At 38.1% G+C, this 27,840-nt stretch overlaps 1 protein-coding gene across 9 annotated transcripts in view; it reads right to left on the bottom strand.

Annotated features, from left to right (window-relative positions):
• The window catches only part of CTNNA2 (catenin alpha 2), a 462,204-nt gene that overhangs the window by 308,654 nt on the left and 125,710 nt on the right, over positions 1 to 27,840 (bottom strand). For all 9 annotated transcript variants that reach the window (XM_064419032.1, XM_064419026.1, XM_064419024.1 and 6 more), the window contains one exon: positions 20,083 to 20,286. In XM_064419032.1, coding sequence (XP_064275102.1) covers positions 20,083 to 20,286 — 204 coding nt within the window. The remainder of the gene's footprint in view (positions 1 to 20,082; positions 20,287 to 27,840) is intronic.

Below are 27,840 nucleotides of genomic sequence, written 5' to 3' on the forward strand. Positions count from 1 at the left end.
AATTCCCAATTTCTCAACAGTACATTTTAATTACTGGTATCCTACAAAAAGATTCAAATAAATTTTTGAGGAGCAGAGAATACAATGACAAGCTATCACATCTAGTTCTGCCTGGAAACTCCTGGTTGGCTTCAGCAATTGAAGCTTCTCTGATAAAACACATAAGAGTCATAATATTTTCTTCCATAATATGGAAAAAGAGAGAGTAATTTTATTTGGTGAAGTAAAACATGATTTTCCAGTGAAAACCACAGAAAGAGGATATTTTATTGATTTTTTTTCTTAATCTTATGTATATTATCCAGATATACACTTTGCTTGCAGATTTTAGGGCTCTCACAAAGAACCAATGCACATTTCTTCTCTACTGAATTTACTTCAATAAGTTTCTAAAACACAGTTAACAGCCAGTGTAGTAAAGACCATTTTAAATTTTCCTAACTCTAGAAAAAAAGCAAAGTACTGACACTGTGTCCTTTCTCCATTATATTAAGCAGCAAAAATTACCAAACTTTTAGCTTAAAAGTTTGTACAGGCACACAGGGGTTGATTGAGAGTTATGCATCCCTTCACCCTATCCTTCTACAAGAAATCATTATCTATTTTTAACTAATAGTCTGTTTCTCTGTTTCTCAGCACCTGGCAGGAGTATCAGTTCCATTCCACTCTGCAAAATGCCAGGAATACAGACTTCTGTCAGCTGGAAATGGACAGGATGTCAAACAGGCTGTCACTGTGCCCAAACTCTCTTAAATATCATAGAATCATAAAATAACTCAGTCTGGAAGGGACTTCAGAGGTCATCAAGCCAAATCACCTGCTCCAAGCAGGGCCAGCTGGGAGGCCAAAACAGAGCTCAGAGCTTTATCCAGGAAGGTCTTGAAAAGCTCCACAGATGGAGATTGAACTTGTTCCAGTGCCTGACTCTGCTTTTGGAGGAAAACTGATCATCTTGTTAAATGCTCAATCCCTTCACTGCAGCAAAGTTTCCAATATTTCCTTAGACTTCCCTGCTAGGAGTTCCCTGGAAGTTGCAAGAGCTACTTAGGAGCTCAGGAAGGAAACCACAAACTGGAAGATGAGCCCTTCCCACAGATGTAAAGATTTCCTTGGGGGCTGTTCTGCATCCTCCTATTCCAGTTCACAAGTGAAGACAAAGCTACTTTTAGCTATACAAGCTCTTTATGTCAGGACAACAAAGCAGGTAATGTTTATGGGCAAATAAACACACACCTGTCCTTCAGACAGCCTGGGACAACAATGAGAAAGAGGAAAATCAGATACTGAGCTCCACTCCCTCACCAGCCCACAATGCTCTCCATCCACAGAAAAGCATTTAAAAGAACTCACTGAAAATCACAGAACACCAGAATTTGGGTAGGAAGGGACCTTAAGGATGATGCAGTGCCACCCCCTGCCAAGGGCAGGGACACCTTCCACTGTTCCAGGCTGCTCCAAGCCCCTCCCAACCTGGCCTTGGACATTTCCAGGGATCCAGGGGCAGCCACAGCTGCTCTGGGCAATCTCTGCCAGGGCCTCACCACTGTCGCAGGAAAAAATTTCTTTTCTCTCCAGTCTCCCTGTAGGTCCCCTTTAGGTACTGGAATTTCTTTTAAGTTTTAAAAAGGACAGGAATAAACCATGTTTTCCCAATAGACATGACCCACTTCTGCACCTTTATTTATTTAACTAAATAAATCTACCACGATAGAAAGAAATACTAGCTCTAAAAGCTAAAGAAAACTGGAAATATTTAGAAGTCCCCAAAACCAAAAAAAAAAAAAAAAAAAAAAAAAAAAAAAAAAAAAAAAAAAAAAAAAAAAATTAGGATACAAGGCAAATAACAAAAATTAAGACCATCATAAAGCAAAACCAGATCAAGTTTATAACTTTTTTCAACTATGTTTTTTTTACCATCCCTCTGAGAGAAATGGGATCACAGGTGCCAGACATACTTTAATATCATAAAGTGACAGGTGAAGGTTGCATTTCATATCCCAGTGTCAGGCCCCTTCTGCTCCCTTCCAGCTGAGGTCTTCACGCATTATGTTCCAGGTAAATCTTGTCAGTTATGTGTCAGGAAATTTGGAAAGGAGACAGGGAAATGAAAATGACTCCAGTAAGAGTAATACAGACATCAAGATCGAAATGAAAATGGTAAGGATTGTTCTGAATTCTTAATAACTTATTTGAAAAGGTCATTTAGCAGCTCTGACTTTACGTCCTTCTTCCACAAAGAAGAAATGAATGAAGTAAAATGGGTAAATTTTAGCACTTTATTTTCCCAAAGCTTACTCAATTAGCCAAAATACAATGAAAAATATCCTGTCCTGCCTCTCTTATGATAAAGGTTTGCAGCTCACAGAAAGCTGGGAAAAAATGCTGGGAACCTGAAGCAAAGAATTGGGCATGTAACCATCCATATCTGGTGTGATAGTCCAATCCTTTAGTAACCCAGGAGTAAATAAGTATTCCTTCCACATTAGGCTATGATGGAAGTCTTTGGATTCACAAAAGCCAGTTATAACAATCCTTAGCAAAATGTCATAATTAATGCCAACAAGCCATAATTAATACCTTTGCAAAAGCCTTTGGTATCAGCAAAACAATAAAAGCAAAATTTGCAACTCAAGTGAGGATTTGGATGTCCAGATTTAAATAATGAACTACTTTCATCTGGTATTCAGAAAAGAGGTCAATAAGGAAGCCAAGGGTCTCTCCTCCCCATCTTGACCTGGAAGATCTGGCTGTTGGTCAAGGGTAAACTCTGTTTTTGAAGAAAACCAATGAGGAACCTGAGAAAAGACAGCAATTTTTATTTAAGAAAACAATTAAACAAAACAAGAAATATATCCAACTCTCAGATTGGTGATGTTTCAGTCACTCAGTGATTGAAATCAACAGGATGAATTTCCATTCAATGTGCAGTATTTCGATGTCTTGAAAAGTCCAGATAACTGTGTTTATGTCTGTGTCCAGATTTCTATTTCCCAAACAAAGGGTTATTTTGGGGAATCTTTTTTTTTATGTCTTTCACCACAAATGTGAAGCTATTTAAGAAACTTTGTTAAATATTTTGGAGAATACAAATTTCGCAATGGAGATGTACTTATTTTAAGAACATCTTGCTGTGAATCCAGGAGAGATAAGGTTGTTAGCCAATATACAAGAAGTATTGCTACAACAAATACCTATTTTTATTTATAGCTCGTTGTAATAGAACATTAGAAAACTAGAAAACAGGTTTGTATTCTATTCTTGGTGGACATCACTGCTTTATTACTGAAGATAGATTTAATTTCATTTCCATCAGCTGGTGTTGCACTTCAGTTATTATGGCTCCAATGGGTGTAATGAAATGTCACTGCTCTGCAAGGCGAGAGTCAGGAACAACATTATAAAATCAATACTGTGGTCGGGCTATTTTGGCATTCATAAGACTTATGGGTTACATTACAAAACTCGTGTGCTAACTGCGTTAAGGTCTCTTTCCTTACATCTTCTAGATTTCAATTTTCTATGATATTGAAAAACTTCAAGTGCTCAACACAAATTCTCCACATTTGGCTCTATCCAGCGCTAGTTCCTTACAGAAAGTTTTATAGCTATTGCCTTTTATAATAGGCAAGACCAAAGATGCAGAAAACAGCAAGTTTAATTTGATTTAAGCCCTCTGCTATGTATTGCTGAAAGCTCCCTCCCTTCCTTTCATTAGATTCTTCTTTGGGTTCACTATTGCCAGTCAAACAGGGACTCAAGCAGTGCTTGAATGGCTCTGAAAATGGTTCAGCCTGCACAAGGCTCCATCTGAAATCAAGCCATAATGTCTCCTTCAGCAAGCTCCCCGTGCTGAAAGCTGGGAATTTGGAATAGTTGAGCTCTGCTGATGATCAAGCAGTACAGTCAGGGACACAGTCAAGGCTTGGAAGAGATGATGCACAGTTCAAGCATTGCAGCTGGGCAACAAAACGGTTCCCATTTATGCACAGACAGTGGAAATGTTTTGCTTCTTAAGCTCCAAAATGTGCAAACTGGCTGTTTCTTCCCTGCCAAGGCAAAAATTATTATTCGGGATATGCCTGAAAAAATACCAGCCTTAAAGTGAATAAATATTATACACATAATTGAAGTCACATACTCATTATCCAATGAGCTCATGAATACTCCTTGAAGTACTTGTACTTGCTACTTTTATTAATACAGATGTTAGAGCAATGTATTTCACTGAACCAGAACTGGTTACTCTCTTCCAGACCTATCAATTAACAAAGAAAATAGCCACAGTAAACCAACCTCAGGCTGGAAGAAAACAAACTAACATGGTTGAACAGCCTGAAGAAGAGAAGGCTCCAGGGAGAACCACCCAGCACCTTCCGATGCCTAAAGGGGCTCCAAGAGAGCTGGAGAGGGACTTGGGACATGGACCTGAAAGGACAGGACAAGAGGGAATGGCTTTAAACTGAAAGAGTGCAAGTTTAGATTAGATATTAGGAAGAAATTCTTGCCTGCAAGCATGGTGAAGCCCTTGCACACGGTGCCCAGAGAAGCTGTGGCTGCCGATGGATCCCTGGAAGTGTCCAAGGCCAGGATGGATAGGGAGCAACCTGGGCTAGTGGAAGGTGTCCCAGCCCATGGCAGGGGCAGGAATGAGATGGCGTTTAAGGTCCTTCCATCCCAAACCATTTGGATTTGATGGTCTGTGAGTCTGACTCTGCGTGTGCTCTGTGCTGCTGTCAGAGAGAGGGAACTGCAGGGACATGGCACCACTCATTACTGGAATGCGCACACAGACAAATCCAACCCAAAGAGCTCCTGCCAGCAGAGCTCAACCAGTCCCAGCTTATTACTCTCCTTGTTTCTCTCTAAAGCACAGATATCAATATTAACATGGTGTCTACTACATTTTAATAATGTCATGGAAAAAAAAAGATTGGTGTGTCTCACTGTCAATTTGGGAGAAAAGGCAGAGGCCATGTTTTGACATAAAAGACATGAACAGCAGAGAAATCTCTTAATTGCTGTGCTTTCTTCCTCCTTGTTTTCTTAGATCCACCCTGTAATGAACATGCAATTTTAATCAAAGCCCATTAAAGAAGTATTGCTCCTTTTCTCTCATCAACAAAATAAAAAAATTACACCAGACAGTAAGAACTTATTACAATGACTGGAATGCTGAGGGTCTTCTAAATCTATTTTAGTATGCTTTGAAAAGATACTTCTTCTTTAAGCACAGTCAGTGAGGCTGTAAAGCTGCACCTCACACGATCACTCTGCTGTGCCTCAGCTCTAGGCACGCACCTCAGAACCCAGACACCTGTACTATCAGCTAAATGTTAATGTATTCTGTCAAAACCAGATTACCTTCCCCAGTAAATTATTCAATGTCATTATCCAGCTCGGCCATCTGCAATCCTAATGCCTTGTATTCAAAAACCCAGAGCTCCTGCTGTATTATTTTTGTTTTACATTCCTACATAAATCCGTTAAACTCAATATGTTACAGCGAATCCACAAAATCAAATGCAATCTGCTGGGCTGTAAAACACCAGTTACTGAAAATCGAAGGGTTTATTATAGTAACAATTCAAGGAGTCACTGAGCAGTCTGGGTGGGCTGAAGGTCGAACCACATGCTAAGGAATGAGTTAGATAACCCATGCTGCACAACAAGGTATGTGTTTGCTAAACATAGCATGGCCTTGAACCCATTCGTGTATTTCATATCTAATAAAAATCCGAGCAGTTGGTCTGATTGGATTTTAAGTGATGCAAATTTGGAAATCAAATAGGCAGACTCCCTTTAGACTTGGTCTATTTAAACCATAATTGTAAAGAACTGCAAATTACATTTACGACACCATGGAATTCTCAAGGGATTCGGTAAGAATTTTATCATAGGAGAAGTTTTCATCATTTTAAATTTGTTATTAACAAATCAAAATGTACACAGTGTGTGACGCTCTCTTGTTTTGTTATTGCCATTTTGCTTACATGGCAGTACAAGTGTAACCACTCTTCAGTGAATGGAATGCTCTTTAGTTTTCACAGCCATTTAATTATATGCTTTGACAAAACCCAGTTATATTATTGTCATTCTGTTAGTCTGGCAACACTAAGTAAAGAGATAAAATGCCACTTACATTTCCCAGACTACAGATTAAGGTGTGATTTGGAGACCAGATTCTCATTCTCAATTATAAAGTAGAAGTTTCATTGTCACAAATAAATTTTAAAAGCAATGATGGACTTGAATAACTTTCTTCCTGTCACTTAATACTCAGGGAGAGACCTCATTTGCCTTTGGTTAAGAGAAACAGAAGCTGAAAATGTGACATGCACACACTTTAGCCAATGCATTGCTAAATGGGAACACATAGAAACCAAGAGAAAAGAGAAAAAAAAATATTTTCCCCCGTTATTAGTGTCTCCACCAGAAAATGACCTGTGTCCTAATTCTCCAGGCAGGAGATTTATGAGCATGGGCAAATCACAACAATGTTAACATTTCTGTGCACTTTCACATCCAAAATTCTTTTACTCTGCTCATGATTTGACACTGTTTTTATTCCTCCTCTCTGGAGGGAGTGTATTTTGGCACGGATTCTGAACTGTCTTAGAGGAAAACTCTTTCACTGAAGTAAAGCTTTACTGCACTATTTTATAATATTTTGTGACAAAGAAAAGTTCATTGACAGCAAATTCATTTCCACAACACAGTGCAGCCACCTTGAAGGTGCTGCATAAGGTGTGGGTTTTTTTGTTATCAGGTTTGTTTAAAAAGCACACAGGGAGAGTACAGGATTCCAGACCATCCCTGCTCCAGATCTTCACAGCTAATTTGAGGCAGATTTTCCCCAGCAGGAATTCCCACTGCTTTGAAAGATACTGGTGCTAGGGGGAGACAAGTATAGCAGAATTGCAGCAGGTGGAAATAAAGTGATCATATCTCAATGTATTAGGCTTGATACCTTTAAAATGGTGCAGCACATTCTGTTTTGGTTCAGTATTTGAGAAGTAAATGCAGGTTAAAGTGTGTCATGTCTACAAAACGTGGTTCAAAAAAGTTTTACCAAAGTATAGGAGTTTTCACAACACTCCTTTAATAACTGATTCTATTTCTCCCCTTCCCAACACATCCTGGACTAAGCATCTTGCAAAACTCAGGAGAGGAAAACAAGAGTTAAAAATAAAAGGACGACTGGGTCAAAAGAATGCAAAAATAGCTATTCCAGAGGCTTGTGTAAATCTCTTAAAATCTTAATGCTCTGCAGGCAGTTTAAGTAAGGATCTGGATTATTCACTTTTAAACAGCAAATATCACCTTTGGTTCAGGAACTCCCTGAACCATAAATTGCTGGAGGCTAAGATAATAAATTTTGCAAAGAGGAATCATAATCACAGCATGTTTGCCAGGTTCTTATATTCTTCTTGAGTCATCCCCCGTGACTATTACCAGAGATAAGATACTAGGCCAGATAAAGCTTTATTCTGAGCCCTTTTATGTTCTTATTCCCCCAAATATAACCACCTTCTTTGAAGATAAGACCAATTCTCAGCACTAAGAACCTATACACAATTATCTAACATCATTGAGACAAACTCCCAGAAGATATGAGCAAATCACCATGTGAAGTTATTTAATTCACAGTAACAGACAATCTGCTACATCCACATCTCTCTGAAATGTGGGACTGCTGAAAGGACCATGGCTATTCATTGGCACAATGTGTTTGAAACATTTTCAAAACCATCTTGATAATGTTGCCCTTCACAAGCTGCCTTCCCTTAAATTCTCTTCTCTTTTGGGTTGTTGTCTGCATAGATTTTAATGTCACTTCCAAGCTTCTTTTCTGTATGATCTAGTCATGGTAAGAGGAAAACATTCCAAGAAAATAATCCAGAGCACTTAAAATTCAGTATATTTTGAGGGTAGCAATCTTGGGGGTATCCGCAAGGACCTGGTTCCTCACTTACATGCCTGAGTGATATGAATCCAGCCTCAAATGAGCAATCTCACCCTAAGCACCTGAAGCATCCTAAATTCATAAACACAAGTAAAAATTCAATAGAAGAATTATATTAGAAAGCAAATAATAAAATCACAAAGTGGTTTGGGTTGGACAGGACCTTAAAGCCCACCCAATTCCACCCCCTGCTATGGGCAGGGACAACTTTCACTAGCCCAGGTTGCTCCAAGCCCTATCTAACATGGCCTTGGACACTTCAATAAATGGGGTATATCATTCTTGCACTATCACCTGTGCAAATTCATTGTAGTTTTGCATTTCATGTGTATTTTTATACATGCTCAGAGATGAGGCAACAAGAATGAGTTTAATTATCTACTGAAATAAAATCCAATAATAGGCAAAGACTGTCACAATAACTTCCTACCCAGGAGAGTTTCTAAGGAGGATAATATCCAACAGATACACTACAAATCAGAAAAAATATTAGAAATTGATATGAAACTCTAAGAAGCTGAGTCACCTCAGCCATTTATCTTCTAAGGAAAACTAGTGCTAGCTCCTGTCTCTAAGACACAAAGTAAAAGACCAGAAAAGCAAAGCTATTTACCTAAAAATCTAAATCACCCTAATGCAGTTAGACTACTGTGGGCTTGGCCATCTGGCTTAGAGGCTCATTAGTAAAGAAATGACCCCTTCACATAAAACACAGTTGGGTCATTCCAAGCTAATGAGCCTTCAAGTTTTATTGTTTTGTACACACAAATGGATGTAAATCTGCTTGGGAAGTCTGGCCTTACACACTCCACATCAGGCACACCTTTAATTGATTCACTCACCTCTTTATTTAGTTACAGTGAAAGGACAGGAAAGAAAACAGGAAGAAATTTTTTTAAAAGCCTTTGTATTTCTGCTTTGACATGTATTTCAGTAGTTAAATACTGATATTAAATAGGTTGGGATTTTTTTTTGTTGATTTTTTAAAAATCTGATTTCATAATTTCAATTAGAATTCACCCTGACAAAATGTCAATAATTGAGTATTTGGAAGTATCATGTGACAGCCCTCCAGGCAGAACACACCAGGAGGAACCAGACTCCATAAAATCCAGGACCCAACTCTCACAACATATACAATGAAGTTTTAAATCTTGTGAGTTAATTTTAATGCCTTTCCTGGGGGTATTGAGATACTGAAATCAGACACCTCATATTCCCAAGTGAATCCCTTAGAAATACATGTAAGAATGAACAACATTTCCTGACATGGCTCCATACCCTCACCCTATAAACAGAAATCAAAAATACTGCATGAAGCACAAGGTTTCATGCTCACATACCCAGTCAGAAGAATAAGACATAATTTTGTACTGAATGAGTGGATTTATGACAGACATCAACAATAAAAAATCCTCCTCTCACTTCCTTTCTCTTTTTTTTTTTTTTATAAATTTTTTAATTTATATAGGAAATTTTGAAAAAGTAAAGGCTGGTGTTTACTCTTATGGACTAATATGGTGTGCTAGCCATGACACTGACCTCTGTTCCATCTTAGATAACAAATTATTCACATTAAAGTTTGCCTTGCCAAGCCTTTAGTCATTAGACTATTATTCAGCTCCAAACAATTTTTAAAAAGTGTTTAAAAATAATATAATGGAATAACAAATGAGTTCAAATTTTGTAACTGCTTGAATTTTGTAACTGTTAAAAATTTCTAATAATCTGATTGCATCTCTGTGGAGAACAAAAAGAAGTTACAAGAAAAAAAGGTCATTCACCCAATAAAAATTAAAAATCCACAGCAAAATCAACTTAAGGTGCTTCACAGAGAAAAGAAATACACAAGCAAATGCTCTGGCCATTTGACATCACAGCAGCTTCTGTTCTGCTCTGTCAGAAACAAACCACCCACCACTCAAAAATCTTAGGAAATTCCCTGGGTGAATGGTCTCACAGCTTGGGAAAACTCAGCTTTGGGCTTTTTGTTTCCTTTCCCTCCTAAATGCTATAATAAAAACCAAGTAATGTGATTTTCTGCAGCATCCTGGGTCTAAGGGGCTCCAGGTACAGGGTTATGTCATTCTGTGATCCGTCTCTTCCCAGCAAGAGCTCAGCCAGGGTTCAGTGCAACAGCTTAAGAGTACCAAAGGTTTCATGGCATTAATAGTCTCTGGTTAATTCTACCTTATCTACTTGCTCGGCTTAGCCTTAAAACCCAATTAAAACGTAATTCATCTGATCCCAGGATTGAGGGCATCCCTGGCAATGCATTTGACAGCCTCACAGTAACCACATTATTCCACACCATGTGCTTTAGAGCACATCCCAAAGAGCTCAGCCACTGGCCACTTACAGCTACACAACTGTATTTTAGGGATCTCAGTAAACAGAAATATACAAATTTCATTGCAACTTTAATGCATAATTACAGTCAAGATACATCTGTCTGTGTTGCCCTTCTCTTTGTGCTGTTATTTTTTAAATAAATGCTAGAATTGAACAGCAAAGGCAGCAAAGATCTGGCAAACAAAAAAATATGCTATAGGTATTGTGAAAATGTGAGGTCAGTATGTTACCCTAACCTTAAACACAATTCACTTTATAAAGCAGATAATCTTAAAGCTTTGGTACAGAATCACAGATTAGTTTGGGCTAGGTGGGATATCAATGATCATAGAGTTACAACCCCTTCATGTGAACAGGGAGACAAATTAATTGAAAAATTATAGACCAATTAATTTCAAAAAATGCTTTGTTTCATTCTGTTATACCCAAAATATTGTAAAGCAAAATATTGTAAACAGCTGCAATATCTGTCAAAAGGAAAGGTTCTGAAAAAGTTTCCAAATATGATGAAGATTGAATCAATACTTCAAATTCAAAACATACTCCAATCCAAAAATAAAATTGTTTATTCCTTCAGCTCAGTCATCTAAAAAAAAAAAAGAAACCATCCTCTGACTCTTACTAAGCAAGTTTTCAGGGAACTGATTACTGCAGAGATCTTTTTTGTCTTTCATTCCTCAAAGGAAAATATAAAAACCAACTTCATGTGCTCCCAACATCTGGCTAATACACAACTCTGGAAAAACAACAAGTTACTGTGTCACAAAACGTGATGTCCTTGCATTTCTGTTGCAATTTGGAAGTTGTAAGATCATTTCCCAGATCAAACATCAGACCCCACCAAATACTGATATATCTAGCTTCACGTTATCATATATTTCACTGCTGTAAAACTTGGAAATTATTCTGTATAGGAATGCACATGTTTGCAAGCATTCATGTACCTATAGCTGAAATAATTTACCAAATTTCTATCTGACAGCTCATTCACTTAATACTCATTTTATTAAAATTCTTCTTTTTCTCAAACAACCTTTTGAATCTATTTGCTTCTGAAAAATCCATAGCTACTAACAAGGAAACATTTTCTTTTGTACTGTTACATTTTCCTGGATTACAGCTGTACCACATCAGCATGCAGATCTTTAGTGATGCACAAAACATTTCTGATGTGCAAGCATGCCCTCTTCTGGATATCCAGCACCATCATTTCAGCTGAAAATTCCCTAAATTACAGCAAATTCCTCCAATACTGCCTTGCAGAGCCTTCCTCTCATTTGTAAAAACATTCCTGGCCTAAACAAACAAAAATAATCCAAAGCAGTGCAGGATAAACTGCAGGTTTACACAGAACTGACATATTTTCTGTAGCTTGGATTGCTAATGGCACTAAATAAATACTGCAGTGACATTACTGATAGGAGAAGAGCTTTGACCTTTCTTCAGGTGAAGTGAATCCTTGACTATCCAAATGCTAATCTAACAATGTGTCATTTTTGTCTGACTTTTCAGTGCGACAGACAAACCAACGCCATTCAGAATTTGCCCAGTTACAGTAAAAAATCAGTCCCACTGCTGAGAAGATTCAGGTAGTTTTTAAAGAAAATAAATCAAAAAAGAAATCCCATGTCTTTGAAAATACAGATGTTTTGCACCCCCTTCAACAGTCAAACCCTACATTTATACAATTACTGAAGGATTTTTAATGTGCAACAGAAGATGTTTTGTAGCCTCCAAGGAGACACAGATTTTTGATGTGGTTTTCTAAAAGCTCACTAATTGCAGTAGGCCCGTGCTTCTTTTATTTTGATTCATTCCCAGTAGCTCTATAAATGCATTGGGAATATTTTTCTTTGCATCCAAAAGAATACAACACCCAAAAATGTTAATCTGGATTGTGTAAATATGGAAAGTAAGATTTGGACACCAAAACCAGATATACACTGAGCTAATAATCATATTATAGGTATAATATAAAATGCATGATAAACTTCTCTCATATTGACTTGCAGACATGGAAAAACAACAAAATAATAACCCATAAATGCTAACTTCAGTAGAAATAAAATTAGAGAGGTTATGAATCACACTATATAGACAAGACTGATAGAGGACTTTTTTCAGGTGGACAAACAGCTTTAACAACATCATTTTCAGACAGACTACATCTGAAATTGAGGCAATGCTTCCAGCATATCAAAAGCACTGGTGCAGAAGTCATTACTTCTGTAACCACACATTTTAGAAAAAACAAAACAACTAATTAATTAATGCAAAATTAAATGAGGTAAACATGAAAACCATTGCATGAACATGCAATTTTGGGGGATTGGTGTCCTTTGACTTTAATTGGGGTTCTTCTGAAGAAACAACACATTTTTATTTTCTATGAACACACTGAGTTTAAAATTATCAAGTACTCTCAAAAGGTACCAACAGTACAGTCAGACCTATATGCATGCATACATATATGAGATACAGCAATGAGGAATAACAAAAACATTTCTCAAGAAAAGCAAGTTCCCTGACTATTAATAAAATTGGGGGTCCACTTACTGAACAATTTATTCCCAACTATGGCACATGAGAAATTAATATAATATTTTATAGGAAGGCAGTTTGGGTTGTTCGTCAAAAACAATGAAAAATCATCAGAATTATATCCCACACCATTTTGACTGTTGTGCCATACATTCTGTCATGTGTTGGTTTTGTCCCAGCTTTCAGTTTAATGGGCAAACACCGCAATTATACAATTAATGCAGATTTTTTTAATGTGGGAATGGCAAGGCACTCAAACTTTAATGAATTAAGACTGATATGACCTCAATTTTAATGTTGAGTAGGAGAAGCCCAGGCAGACTAAGCCCTAGAGGAACTGAGAAAATCAGGTTTGGATTTACTGTCAGTCTAGAAAATCTCCATGCTAATTTGGAGGGAAGTATCTTGTTAGAAACATCACTCAACCTAATGCACCAATTCATCCTTAGATTCCATAAACCTCCTCTGCTTTATTTACATTTTAACATGACATACAACACTTTTATATTGACATATCATAGTCTGCCTTTAAAGACAAAGAGCAAAAAGGAGGCAGAACATTCTCTGGTTGGTACCACCAAGGAAAATCCAGCACTGTGGTTCAAAATCACCATTTCCACCCACAAATATTAGAATCACAGAGTCAGAGAATCAGTGAGACAGCTGGTGATGGATGAGATAAGGAAAGAGGGGAACCTTGTGAGGCAGGAACTGTTTACTTGTCCTTATCAGAGAACTCAGCTGTGGTAGCTCCCCTGCTCTGGAATTCCTGGGGCATTCACACGTGGCCTGAAGGTGTTCACTCTGCTGAGGGGCCATGATGGGCCCAGCTGCACTCATGTGACGGGCAGCTGTATGGAATTAGAAGGCATCAAAGACTCCTGAAGTGTCTCCTGATCCACAACATTCCATCATCCAGGTGTCCCTGATCCACAACATTCCATAATCCAGGTGTCCCCTGATCCACAACACAACATCACCCAGCTAAAGCTCCCCACCCCAGGGTGTTCCTACATGAACTTGAGTGAATATAAACCCAACAGATCTGGCCTTTTAAGGGTTTCTTACACCACCTCATGGGTCTAGTTTGTGACAATTATTTTGACCAACTACCAGCAAAATTACACTTACCAAGTCTCGTTGTGAAGCCTTTGGGTGGTGAGATAGAAAACGCACAAGAAGGATAAGAATAAAACTAAGGTGATTTTTGTCCTCTTGTATCTGTTTTCCTCTGCAACCAAATTATTCTACAATAAACACTACATGTGTATATTTACAAAAAACGCTCATTCAGGGTCATTTCACTCTCATCTACCCCAAGGGATTTATTGACAAGAACTGGGCTAGCCTCCCTTTTAGAGTAGATTGTAACAGGTAGCTGTAAAGAGCATATTGCTTTAGTAAATTTAAAAATCTACTCATTCCAAGAGGGATGTGTAAATCTGTAATCACCAGAACCTGAAATCAGGACAATTTTTAAGGATATTTGTCATTTCCAAGCCATGAAGTTTCATTTTGTCAAAGCTTTTAAATTTATTTCTGATTATAAAAAACAGTGTGGTCCTCTGAATCTGATAAGAAAAACAGCACACTCTGAATATAGAATTACAAAACTAGGAAATTCATGAATGAATAAATAAATCAAAACTAGCTTGTGCAATTGTAAATGAAACAGCATTTCTATAAATCTACTGAAAAATAATGGACATGCTTTATGATGAGGGCCTGACATCATCAAAATAGAAGAGACAGAAGGTTCCTGAAAAGGTGTCTCAAGTCACACTGCAGGTTGCATACTGAGACAGTGATTTACATACAATTGTGAGCAGTCAAGGCACTCAGGAGGCATCCATAAGTTCAAAAATCTTAAACTGACCAAGAAGCAATGCATAGGATATTTGGGAAAACCTATCCTATTCCTCCTATAGTATTCCTACCTATCCTATAGTAACTACAGTGTTTCTACTTGTTTCTTTCAAGTACACAAAGACAAAACTGCTCTAAAAGAGCCAAGTGAATAGTAAAATAGCTCATCTGCAGCTTGAAATACAGTGGAAAGCTTTAGACAAGCTGCTGTCCTCTAAAAATTATTCGTCCAGCCAGGAATTTGATAATGTTACCGATGGAAAAACTGCCCTGCTGTGCCAGTCACGCCTGAATCAGTCAATGCTGCTGCTCCAGCAGTCAATCTCTTGTCACTCATCCCTGATTCCTCATCTCAGGACAGCTCTAGACATTCTACTGTCTCATAACTGTAATTTACTGCTCACTGTCACCCAGATTAACCTCATGGAAGTCAGCTCCAGAGCTGAAATGTACACACCAATTATTGCTGATCTTAAATACGAATTGAGATGAAGCTGTTCAATGTGACAGCTGGCAGTATCTTGAGAGTTTATAGATTTTTCAGTTGCTATCGTGTTTTTCGTTCTCCAATCAAGCACAATAACCAGCTGTCTGCTAAGGACATTTCATCTTCATGTACTGCAGCACTCTGTTTTTTCCTTTGAGTGATTCCAATTTTTTACTGATATATTTGTGAAGAGAAGCTGCCAGCAGGCTTGTGCTTTCTCATTTGTTTTTCTGCTATTTTGTTGTTTCAAGAAATAACATTTTCTTCTTTATAGGAAACACAAATTAGAACCTATAGGAACTCAGGAGTGAGCAGGTATCACAGGCAGGTGGTAATTTTAGAGAGTAAGATTTCAAAGAGCAAACATTTCCCCCATGGTAAAGTAGGGTCTTCCTAAAGCACATTGCACAGAATTGTGTCCAGATGGTTCTGGAATATTTCCAGTGAGGGACATTCCACAGCCTCTCTGGGAAATCTAGTTTTCAGATGTGATCTTCACATCTAAACATTAAATCATCAGTAGTAATACAAGACTCCATTAAGGACTGATCATAGAAACATTATCTGTCCCAAAAAAAAAAATTATAATTAAAAAAGAAAAGCTCCTCTGCAATGTCGGCAGGGACTGGGAGCAGGAACACTGGGTAAGAGGGAAAGCAAGGCAGGAGAATGCAAGCTGGCTTAATAATGAGCCCAAAGGCTTTAGAGGAGAAAATCATATTTGAACCAGCTGGGAAATGCCTTTTCAAATGCAGATTTGAATTAATGCCAAGCCAGTACTGGAGTGAGTACAGAGGTCTTTAACACTCATGGCTTACTCACTTGTCAACTGCTTTCCAAATTTATCATTGATACACCCCAGCAACACAACATTCAGTCTGTCTCTGGCACTGAATCTGATGATGTCAGAGGGAATTCAAAGCATCCTTTTTTAAGCATATTTTTCTAAAGATATAATTTCCTCTCTTTCTTATGTTAATCAGACATCAACCCAGCAGCACCCAGAGTTTTGCTAGAAAGGGTGCCCAGCACTGAGTTTGGCAGCATATTTCTGAGCCAGGAGTTTAAGAGCTGGAACTCCCAGGTTCCTGGTATTTTTGCTCCCTGACAGCCTGCAATATAAATCATGAAGGATCCAGGAGAGAAAACCAGCAGGAAACTAGACCCCAATCAGAGCTAACCATCCGTTAAATAAAGCTTTCATTTAGACAAATGGAAAACAATTGCATTAAGAGCTTCTGTGGAGCTGCATTTAGGTCTTCTCTGTAGGACGGAAGTCTAGAAACATAATTTTATTTTGAAATAAATTATGGGATTTATCACATATACATAAGAAGCTGAAAAATACCCTATCAATTTTCTCTGAGAACCCGGGCAAAAAAAAAGTCATATGACACAGCAAACTGAGAACTCTCTTGCCTTTGCTTCCCAAAAGTAACAGTTTCTAAAGTTCAGTTGAGTTCATGAGAGAAATAATAGATACCAAGCTGGGAAAATATTTTGTCAAAGTTACTGATAAGGCAAATGAAGAATATGCATATTTATGGATATACAAAGAATAATGAAGCAGTTTACATCTCATGTCCATAGAATTTCTTGCAGAGAACTCCCAGGGATCTCCCTTACAGAGAGTTTAGGTACTGTGAGACTCTGGTCAATGCAGTAACTGTACAAATATATAATTATTCATAGAACTCGTAAAGAGCCTAGGGACTAATTAAAACCATTATTTGATAGGTAGGAAATGGAGCAAATCAACATTTATCTGAGGAGAAGCAAGCAGAAACCAAAACCCATCTTTTATAACACTAAATAATATAACTGAAGAAGCAGCACCATTTTCACTTACCTAAGTCAAAATCTCCCCTCTCCTTCTTTCTACCAACTTTTTCTTTTCAGATTTTTCTTTGGATGCCAAAATTTTGAAAGTATCTACTTTTTCTTCAACTCATAGCCCTTTCAATCAGCTCTTGAAGATTTGTAAGAAGGACCCTTCTGAACCCAAATCATAGAAGTAGATGAATGAAAAGGAACTATTTTAAGCTGGAGAAGGACTGAACTAACATTGGCCAAACAGCACATTGCCAACACCCTTCCCTTCATTGTCTGCATCTTTAAATATCACCAAAAAGTATTTACTTTGCTGTATGCTCACTTGATCAACACTCATCCCAAAAAAATCATCATTTTTCAGCTATCATCAAACAGAAGAAACCCCAAAATGTGAATGACTGATTAATTTCACAATCTTTAAAGCAAGAGCAGGATTGCAGTGGTTTAAAGCCACACAGGCAGAAGATGTTAAAGACGTGCATCTCTGCAAAATCAACCTTCATCAGACAGGACTGTGTCATGTTTGGTGCGTCCCATTCACTTTTACTCTTTTGAAACTCATGAAAGCTTTAAAACACTTTCCAAGTGAGATCTTTTGTTATACTGAACATGCTCAGAACTTTTGAGAACCCAAGAAAATCAATCCACAGGTTTCAAGAAAATAGGTTTAGTACCAAAGCCAGGGCAGAATGGATGAAATTCAACCCTTAAATAGCAGGAGCTGCCTACAAGCTCAGCATCTGATCTGTCCTGGCTATGTAGACTTAATTAATATATCAGAGAAGTCTAGAGATATTTAACGTACCCCCTGCCCCTATTAGATTATAACAGTTGCCATCTCAACAGCTCTTCAGGCTCTGTTTGCCATATTGATCTATCTCCAGTATTGATCTGGTCTCTGACAATTATAACTGCAGCTTAAGCAACAGAGGCTCAAATGATTTAATGAAGGAAGGAGTCTGGCAATTTATCCATTCCTAGAGCATACATGACATGGAAGTTGGCTGGCAGCTACAAATTGACCCACGGAGGATTAAAATTCCTTGGAGGGGCAGATTGAGGAGTCAATGCTCAAACAAGCATTGGAATTTTTTTAACCTGGTATCTTAAAATTACATCCAGCCTTAAAGAACTGAATTGACACCCCCTACTTTACCTGTCTCTATGTATAAAAAACCTAAGTTTAGGCATAGTAATATGTAATCTAAATCCCATCCGTTGTAACTGCTAACTTCAGTTTAGAAATTATCATTGTCAAATTCTACCACACCAGATCTGCTAAAATCAGAAGTACTGCATTTTATGTAATTTATGTATATATTCAATTTTTATAATGTTTACTGAATAGATATTAAAAAAAATCTTACTTAAGTTGACTACATTTCAGTATAAAGTAGAAAAATAAATAAATTACAGGGGTTGTGCAGCTCAGACTAAGAAGGACACAAAAAGAAAAAAAAATACTTTCAAAAACCATACTGTGGGAAACCATAAAAGCAGCTGCTTACACCATTATGTGTTTAAGTAAAAATGATGAAATTATATTAGCAGCCTTCAGAGTGGGCATAAATGCCTGCAGGAATTTAAAACTTTCCTCCCTCTGTAAATGCAGTCAGAAACACAATAAGAATGTTTCTGGTCCAGGGGCAAATTACACCATTACCAAAACTCTGTATACTGAAAAAGAGACACCACAATAAAATGCGAAGCCACCATTCATCAGTTCTCAAAGTTTTCTCAAAAGACCTTTAAGGATGACACCAGTATTGCTTTTACAAAGCAAGATTTTGTAGGAAGAAACCCAGCAAGCTGTTTTCCACCACAGCCTCACCACCTGGTATTTAATGTTCTCTTTCATAACTTCTAACCCATAACACAGCAGCAAAACTTCACATTCATTCAAGCTTTCACAAGAAACTGTCAACCATCATTTCAAAAAACTAAGAGGCAAATAATGCTTTCCAATTCAAACAGCTATTCCTTGAGGTGACTTGATTACATGGAACAGTATCTTTGAAAAGAAACATTTAAACCTGAACTGTAAAATGAAGTGTCTAAAGGACTGAAATTTGCACTACTGACATTGAATTCCTTCACTCTAACAACTGCAAGAGTACTAATGAAAATAACATTGTTAAAGGTCTATCCTTGAACACCCTCTTCAGCATTATTTTGATGACGATTCCAGCAAAATGGGATCCAAATGTGTCATCAGATACTCTGGGAGCAACCAAAGAAATAGCCAAGTAGAGGATGCTCAGTTTGACACCTCTTGGCAAACATTTTAATTTAAAAAAGGTTGTTGATGTTGCTTTGGTCTTTTCCCCACATCCTCAAAAGGACATGGCAATAGAGCATCTGAGTTTTAATACCCAACACTGGGTAGAGAGAATTTTCTGGGATAAGCTGTGCAGAACAAAGGTTATGCACTGCCAATTCACACCACATTCAACAATCCAATGCCTCTGGAAACCCTACCCAGAGAGTTGTTTTTAAACTGTGAACAGCACTAGTGCTGAACTCACTACTTTCATGGCAACTGAGAATTTCATCACTCCACCAGATAGTGAAACCTTCAGTGGTGTAACCCACATACCAAAAAGCCAACGTCTTGTGAATATCTATAGGTAACATCATAAAAATCAAACACAGTGACCATCCCACAAGGGCAAGCATGCTGAAAATTACCCATATTCATCTTCAATAAAAAAATAATTCTTGGGCCATTTCGCATTTAGATTACTCACTGTTATTTTCATTTTTAAAAGTATTCTACTTCCAAAGGAACTGCTAGTTATCACATAAGAAAAAACTTCAATGCCAAATTCACAGGAAGCACGGAGTTCCTTGGCAGGTACAACAGCACTCGCCATGAGCTTGTGATTGCGCCCAACTCCTGTCAAACACTTGCAACGCATTAAAACGTTCAACAACTCAAACAGCACCACCCCTACGCCCAGCACAGAGCCGTGTTACAACTTCTGAGATACATTAAAGCAGCTGCAGCCTCAGGGGGGCCGAGGCGCCCCGCGTGACTTACATTGTTCATGTACTCGGAGAGCAGGTCCTGCAGGGCCTGGCGCACGGCGTTGCACTCGGCCACGATGCGCTCGCGGCGGTCGTCGCGCGTGCACGAGGAGTCGGCCATGAGCGCCGCCCCGCTGATGATGCTCTCCAGACGCTCCTCCAGGGACGGCCGGAACCGCGCCTCGCTGAACGTCATCGGGTCCAGGATGATCTTGTTCTGGAGGGAAAAGGAAAACAAGAAAATGGTCAGCAGTCGCGGGTCTTTGGCATTTTCAGTGCCTTTGGAGAGGTTTATTTAGTCATTCCCGTAAATAATTTATCATAGAATACCAGGTGGGAAGGGGTCGCAAGGATTATGAAAACCTTCTTGGAGCAATTACTTACCAAATTCCTGAAAAAAGCAAATTTATATATATATATACATGTATATATGCATATATATATATACATATATATATATATATGTATGTATGTATGTATGTATATTAATAATATTGTTACCCAGAGAAGCTGTGGCTGCCCCTGGATCCCTGGAAGTGTCCAAGGCCAGGCCGGACAGGGCTTGAAGCAACCTGTGATAGTAGAAGGTTTTTTATTGTTTCCTATAGATAATTTATCATAGAATACCAGGTTGGAAGTGATCACAAGAATTATCAAAACTTTATTGGAGCAATTATCTACCAAATTCCTAAAAAAGTGAATATTAGAGAAATATATATACACATTTTAAAAAAATATATGTATGTTTGTGCATATATATATATGTATATATATATACACACACGTGTGTGTATGTTATGTGTGTGTATACATATATATATAAATATATTTATATAAAAATTCATAACCTCGTTACCCAGCAAAGCTGTGGCTGACCCTGATCCTGGAAGTCTCCAAAGCCAGGTTGGACAGGGCTTGAAGCAACCTGAGATAGTGGAAGGTGTCCCTGCCCATGGGAGCGGCTTGAAACAAGATGAGCTTTAACGTCCCTTTCAACCCAAACCATTCCATGCTAAAGCAGTATTATTTTTCCACAAATATTCTGAAAATGTCTTGGCTTTTCAAGACATTCATATGCAAGGTATGAGTTTTTTATTCCTGAAGATAGAGTAGGATATTCTCTGTTAGTAATTTCATTTTGATTATTTTAATAAGCAGCCTACACTGCTGAAGTGTTACGATATTCCCTCAATATTTCATGAATTTAAAAAATTGAGGAAGTTAAGACTGCAAGGAAATCATTACTAGATAATGACATTTACACAAAAATACTAAATCTCTGACTTCCATTCTGTAGAGCATCTTTCAACAGCTTTTTTGGGTTTTAGTCAGGAAAAAAATGCTGGATTAGTTAACTAAAAAGGGAGCACTACATGAAGATAATCTAGAAACATCTTCAGTGTGTCAAATAGTCTACTGGTTAGCAAAATATCTTTATTCTACTAGAAAATTAATTTATTTTCAAAGACTCTTGTCTAATAAAGGTTAATTCCAAATTATGATCACTACTAAACAATTGTGTACTGTATCTATCAAACTTATTGCTAAATATCAAATAGGTTTAAACCACATTGTTTCCACTCTTTTCACAGTAAAACTTCATGTAAAGTTATGAGTTTTGAGTCACTGCTGGATTATATTTTGATCTGCTTTTCTGCTTTTGCAGTTCAAGGTAAGAAATACAAAAGCAATAATCACCTGCTCTCACTCTCAGGCACATTTACAACACACTGTAATTCAGGAACCTTTTGTTGAAATCATGCAAAGTCTCCTAATTGCGTATGGACTAAAAATGCTCTGTAGGCTGTGAACTTATTTGAGCTTTAAAAAAGAGAAAAAAATCATTAAATAGGAATTGAAAATGGAAAAGCCTTCTGATTTCTAATAATCACACCTATTTCAAAGCACATAAGATTTGTTAATGAACCACTTTAATTTTTACAATGTTCTGATAACTTTATGATTAGTCTACTTCTTTTAATATCCAAGAGCAATCAGCAAGTGCAAGCCAAATGATACAAGTAATTTGAAAAAAACAAAAGAGCAAAACCAACAATGTATCAAAATGCACATTAAAATTTAGGAACATGAAACATAACCAGCATGTACCTTTAGCACTGAAAATTCTATCTGTTTATTATTAATCAGAAAATGCTCAAATGGATTTATTCGAAGATAAATATGAACTCCACTTTAATATCTTCTTAATTTCAGCAGAATAAGGCTCATAGAAAAGATCTTATTTCTCAAGAAAATTTCTAATTCACACACAGACTGCTCAGACAAAGGAACTATATAAGGAATTACCGTATGGAGCAAGGAACCTCTGAGAAATCTATAACTTCACAGAATCCTCAGAAGTTAAATAATAATAAACGCAAGGAATTTATGGAAATCCATTATTTAATAAAAGGACAAATAGAAGAATTTTAACCAGATAATGTATTGTTCCAGGTCCAGGAACTGCTGACTTGTCAGAAAAAAAATGCTGCATTAGCCAGAATGTGAAATAATGTCTCATATGTATCTTCTGGGGTCTGTGTTTCACAGTAGTAAGCAGAGCAGTTTTACAAGCACCTAAATTAGAAATGACTTCTCCAAGAGTTAGGTCTGTGCATATTTATGTAATGGGGCTTTTGAGCCAAAGGGTAATGCTTGGGATTTTAAGACATCATCTGTATAAATTCATTTTCACAACCTCATATTTCACATGGCAGTAGCAGGACTTTAATTGCACCAAATGAACTATATAAGCCACTTATGGAATTAGCAAGAAAAAAAATATTGAAAAGAATAGCTATTTGTTTCAGATCCCTAACCAATCCTCCTAGAAATGCCTCTCTTTTCCTCCTCTTCCTCACAGCCATAGGTGTAAAGTTCTCTACCTATACAGCAACTTTCAAATGTATCTTACATCTCTCAGCAAGTCATTAATCACATTTTGCTCCTTAGATTTGAAGGCCATGCACTCAAGTCTTCTGTGAAACCCAAAACCCTCCCTGGAATATGGAAATATGCATGTGCATATCTATTTGCATATGCAAATGCAGCATCCTGCACCTGTGGACCTGCACAGGCTGGGGGTGACCTGATGGAGCAGCTCTGGGAAGAATGACCTTGGTGTCCCTGAGCCAGCAGTGCATCCTGGTAGCCAAGAACGCCAATGGCATCCTGGGGTGCTTTAGATAGAGCATTTCCAGCAGTGCAGGGAGGGGATCCTGCCCTTCTGCTCAACCCTGTCAGGCCACATTTGGAGAACCCTGTCCAGTTCTGGGCTCCTCAGGACAGGCAAGACCTGGAGCTCCTGGAGCAGGGCCAGCAGCTGCAAAGGTGATGAAGGGATGGAAGTACCTCCCTGCCCAGGAAAGGCTGAGGGAGCTGGGGCTGTTCAGTCTGGAGAAGAGCCCCAGCTGAGAGGGACCTTCAGCCCTGGGTGTCCCTGGCTGTCCCTGGGTGCAGGAGAGGCAGAGCAGGGCCCAGGCTCTGCTCCAGGGCCCAGCAATGGCACCAGAGGAAGGGGCAGGGACTGAGTCCAGGGAGTTCCACCTGAACATGAGGAAGAACTTCTTCACTGAGAGCACTGAACAGATTGTCCAGAGAGACTGTGGAGTCTCCTCACTGGGGACATTCCAGAACTGTCAGCACACAACCCTGTGCCCTGTGCTCTGCCTGACCAGGGAGCTGGGACCAGGTGACCTCTGTGGTCCCTTCCAGCCTGACCCATCTGGGATTCTTCCATACTTTTTGAGACTTGAAAATGAACAATCTACAGATCAAAGATGAACAATCTACAGATCAAATATCTCCAGTATGTCTAAACCCTGAAACCCAATTCAACATTTTCACAAGCAGATATGTTGTACTCCATGAAAAAATTCAAGAATTTCTTTACAGACTACATACAAATACTATTTAGATTTTAAATAATAAATTGTGTAGCACAGAGGATGCATAATTAACCCAAGCCAGCTTTCCTCACTTTGAACTGTAAAAAGTGAATATACTTCTGTGGTATTTGTAAATAAGGAGAAAAATTTATGATGATCAAAACTTGGCTCATGAAAAATAAAAGTCACTCAGTTGTACTTAATAATTTTTCATCCATGTCCCATAAAACTTTTTATTTATAACTCATTTCTAGTCTTAAATATTATTAAGTATTTCTTTGGGATATCTGTTAATGACAATTCAGAATTACAGAGTAATTTAGGTTGGAATGAACTCCCGAAGGTAATACTTTTAACACATCTTTAAAACACAGACAACTTTGACTTCAAGTCAGGTTGCTCAAGGGCTCATCCAGTGAAGATGGGAATTCCATCCGTGGAGATTTTCCAAACCTCTCTGTCTATTGTTTGAATGCCTGATCAACTTCATGGATGATCATGGGTGACTTTTGTCCTTCCCAATATCCAGAATTTTCTCAGAATCACCTTGTGCCAATTCGTCCCAACACCATGAACCTCAGTTTTGCTTGAAATATAATAAATAATGATGTAGTTACTTTCTAATGAGTAGTTATAAATGCAGTGTAGATGTTTATTTTAAATCTTTCTGAAGTATGTCACAAGAAAAACAGGTTTTGGAGTTTTGGGAAAAAGGAGACAGGATGAAAACCAGCTCCATGACAGCTCCTGATGTTCAGTAACCAAAGAAACACAATTTTTGCTTACAAAAGCTATTATTCTTCTTCAAAGAGAACTTGGTGCCAAAATTCAACTTCAGACTATGTTACTGACACCTATAAAACTCTTACCCATATATTAACAAGGAAATCATATTCTTGGAAAGAAGAAAAAAATAGTTGGCAGGAAATCTGGCTAAATAAATTTCTTTAGAAGTTGCAATTTCCCATCGCTTCTTAAAAGCCAGTTAATGAAAGATGAATGCAAATGAACTGGAACATTTTACATTTCTAATTAGTTAACTAACATTAGAGCCATAAATCAAGGACTGATACTATAATTCAGTCCTTGTAATTAAGTGTTTCAAACCTCTTTATAAATGTTCAGATAACTGTAAACATACATCATTTTTGGCTGCAGTTGCTGAAAAAAAATCCAAGAAAATTAATTTTAATATAACTGAAGATTTGTTTGAAAACTGTCAAAACTTGTGATGAGATCTTCTTTCAATATAGCTAACTATTTTCTCTTCAACTCTTCTTTTTTCCTTAAATTATATCAAGGTGTGTTTACAGAGAAGTTGCCATGTTTTAATAAATATTAGAGACTTCTGAAAATAAACCTCTTCATACTAAGTACTGCTCTAAACCAACTTTGTCTTGCTCAAAAGGCAATAAACTATCTCATAACTAATAAATTAAAGGGCACCACTTCAGAAATTTTTAAAAAATTATAAATTACTCATACTTCAACTAAAAAAATGAAAATAGCCATACACCCTACATAATGTACTGTATAATCAGAGAGCAGATCATTATTGAAACTTTGTGAAATGAGATGAGAATCTCATTTTTAACCATACCAAAAAAAACTTCACAGTCTTTATTAGAAATATAATGGAAAGCAAAAGCAAAATGTTACATTAATAATTTAAAACAATTTTACAACTCCAAAAAAATTAGAATTACTGTATCATTGCCTGCATTTTCCAATTAAATGACTTCATTATTATGTGCAATTGCCTTATTGCTCATGAAAAATCTGCTCATCCTCTGGTTTCTGCACACAGAAAGTCTTAAGGAAATTTCAACAGCTTCTTCAGAACCTCTGCTTCATTTTTTTGTTAAACACGTTAATTCTTCTGTTTAGAATGTGAAACCTTCAGGGCAGAGACCATTTCCTAACATGGTTCTTTTAAAGATTTAGAATCACAGAATCACAGAATGGTTTAAGTTGGGAAAGACCTCTAAGACCATCAACCATAAACCCACCACCATGTTCACCAAGTGCTACCTTGTCCTGGTTTAGGGCAAATTTGGGAGGAAGCCTCCAAAGGGGTCCCACTAGAAAGTAAATTTAAGCAGCCTCTCTCCTCACCAGTTCGGAAGGCATAAATCTACTTTGAGAAAAGTGGAAAAAACTGTTTATTTAACAAGCAAAGTACTCATAAACATGAAAAATTAATAACATTAAACAATGGAATCTCTCATTGTTCTGAAGAGGTGGCAAATTCAGAGAGAGTCTTTTTGTGAGGTGTAGCTCAGCTCACCCAGTCTCTTATCAGTCCCTCCTGTGCTGGAAAATGTCAGACCCCAGGCCTTGGTGGGCCACAGGTTTGAACTTCTGGTGTTGTTTTGGGTTTTCACTTCAGAGAAGGGTTGAATAATTCCAAGAAAAAGAAAAGCCACAGTCCAAGGAACCTTTTTGACTCAGCTAACTAAAAAACTAACTGAAAGGAAAGGAGAGCTCTGTCCTGCTGTCCATGCTGCAGACAACACAGTCCAGGAGGGGGAATGCGGTGGAATCAGGTGCAGTTTCTGCAAACAAACTGTGTGTTTCTTCTCCCCTGCTTTGCTCTTAGAACCAGTCTTAAAAGGTGCAGAACTTAATAGCTAGCATGAACAGAACAATGGGGGATACACAGAACTCACAGAATTCACAGAATTATCAGGTTGGAAGAGACCCTCAAGATAGAATCTAAACCATGCCACATCCAGTCTTTTTTTAAAGACATCCAGGGATGGTGACTCCACCACCTCCCCAGGCAGATCATTCCAGTACTTTATCACTCCTTACATAAAAAACTTTTTCCTGATATCCAACCTGTATTTCCCTTGACACAGTTTGAGACTGTGTCCTCTGGTTCTGTCAGTGCTGCCTGGAGAAAGAGACCAATCCCACCTGAGCACAGCCACCTTTCAGGAGCTGTGCAGAGTGATAAGGTCACCTGTGAGGTGACCCAGCTCCCTCAGTCATTCCTCACAGGGTCTGTGTTCCCAGCCCCTCACCAGCCTTGTTGCCTTCTCTGGATGGGCTCAAGCATCTCAAAGTCCTTCCCAAACTGAGGCCCCAGAACTGGACAGAGCACTCAAGGTGCAGCCTCACCAGTGCTGAGTGTAGGGGAAGAATGACCTCCCTGCTCCTGCTGCCAACATACAATCTCATAAAGTCACCCTAGGACATACATCCTCGGGTTTCTAACACTTCCCAAGACAGTGAATATACAATTGCCCTTAGCACAAGGAAAATGCAATTTTCAAGGTAAATGCCACTGCAAAGTGTGATAGATATTTTTGGTAAACAATGCCACAACCACGAGAAAGCAGGAAAAACTGCCTTTGAGTAAAAGGAAGCATATGATATACTGAGGGACCTAGTTTTTCTAAGTAACCTGGAGACAATACCATATAAATAACAGTGTTTGATGTATTTCTTTCTCAGAAGCACCTGCACTACTGCAGGCAGTAATAAATAAATGCTGTGTGCTCACAGGTTTGGTTTCTGCACCTTTGTCCACGTCTCCTGTGATGCTAACAAGGCTGTTGATTTCCTGTTTTGCAATAAATCAAATGTTCCTACCAGCCACAATGCTGTTTTACACAGACACACCATACAGCTGGAAGAGTGTGACAGTGCAATGCTGAACTGCAGTTTCCAATGAGCTGCTCTGGAGTGATGAAACAACACAGAAATAATTCACAGGGGCTCCAAGAGAGCTTGAGAGGGATTTTCGACAAGGTTATGGAATTACAGGACAGAGGGAACGGCTGGGTTATACGGGATACTGGGAAGAAATTCTTTATTGTGAGGGTGTTGGTGGCTTCCCTATCCCTGGAAGTGTCCAAGGCCAGGCTGGATGGGGCTTG

The sequence above is a fragment of the Passer domesticus genome, chromosome 4 (assembly GCF_036417665.1).
Source record: "Passer domesticus isolate bPasDom1 chromosome 4, bPasDom1.hap1, whole genome shotgun sequence".
NCBI lineage: Eukaryota > Metazoa > Chordata > Aves > Passeriformes > Passeridae > Passer > Passer domesticus.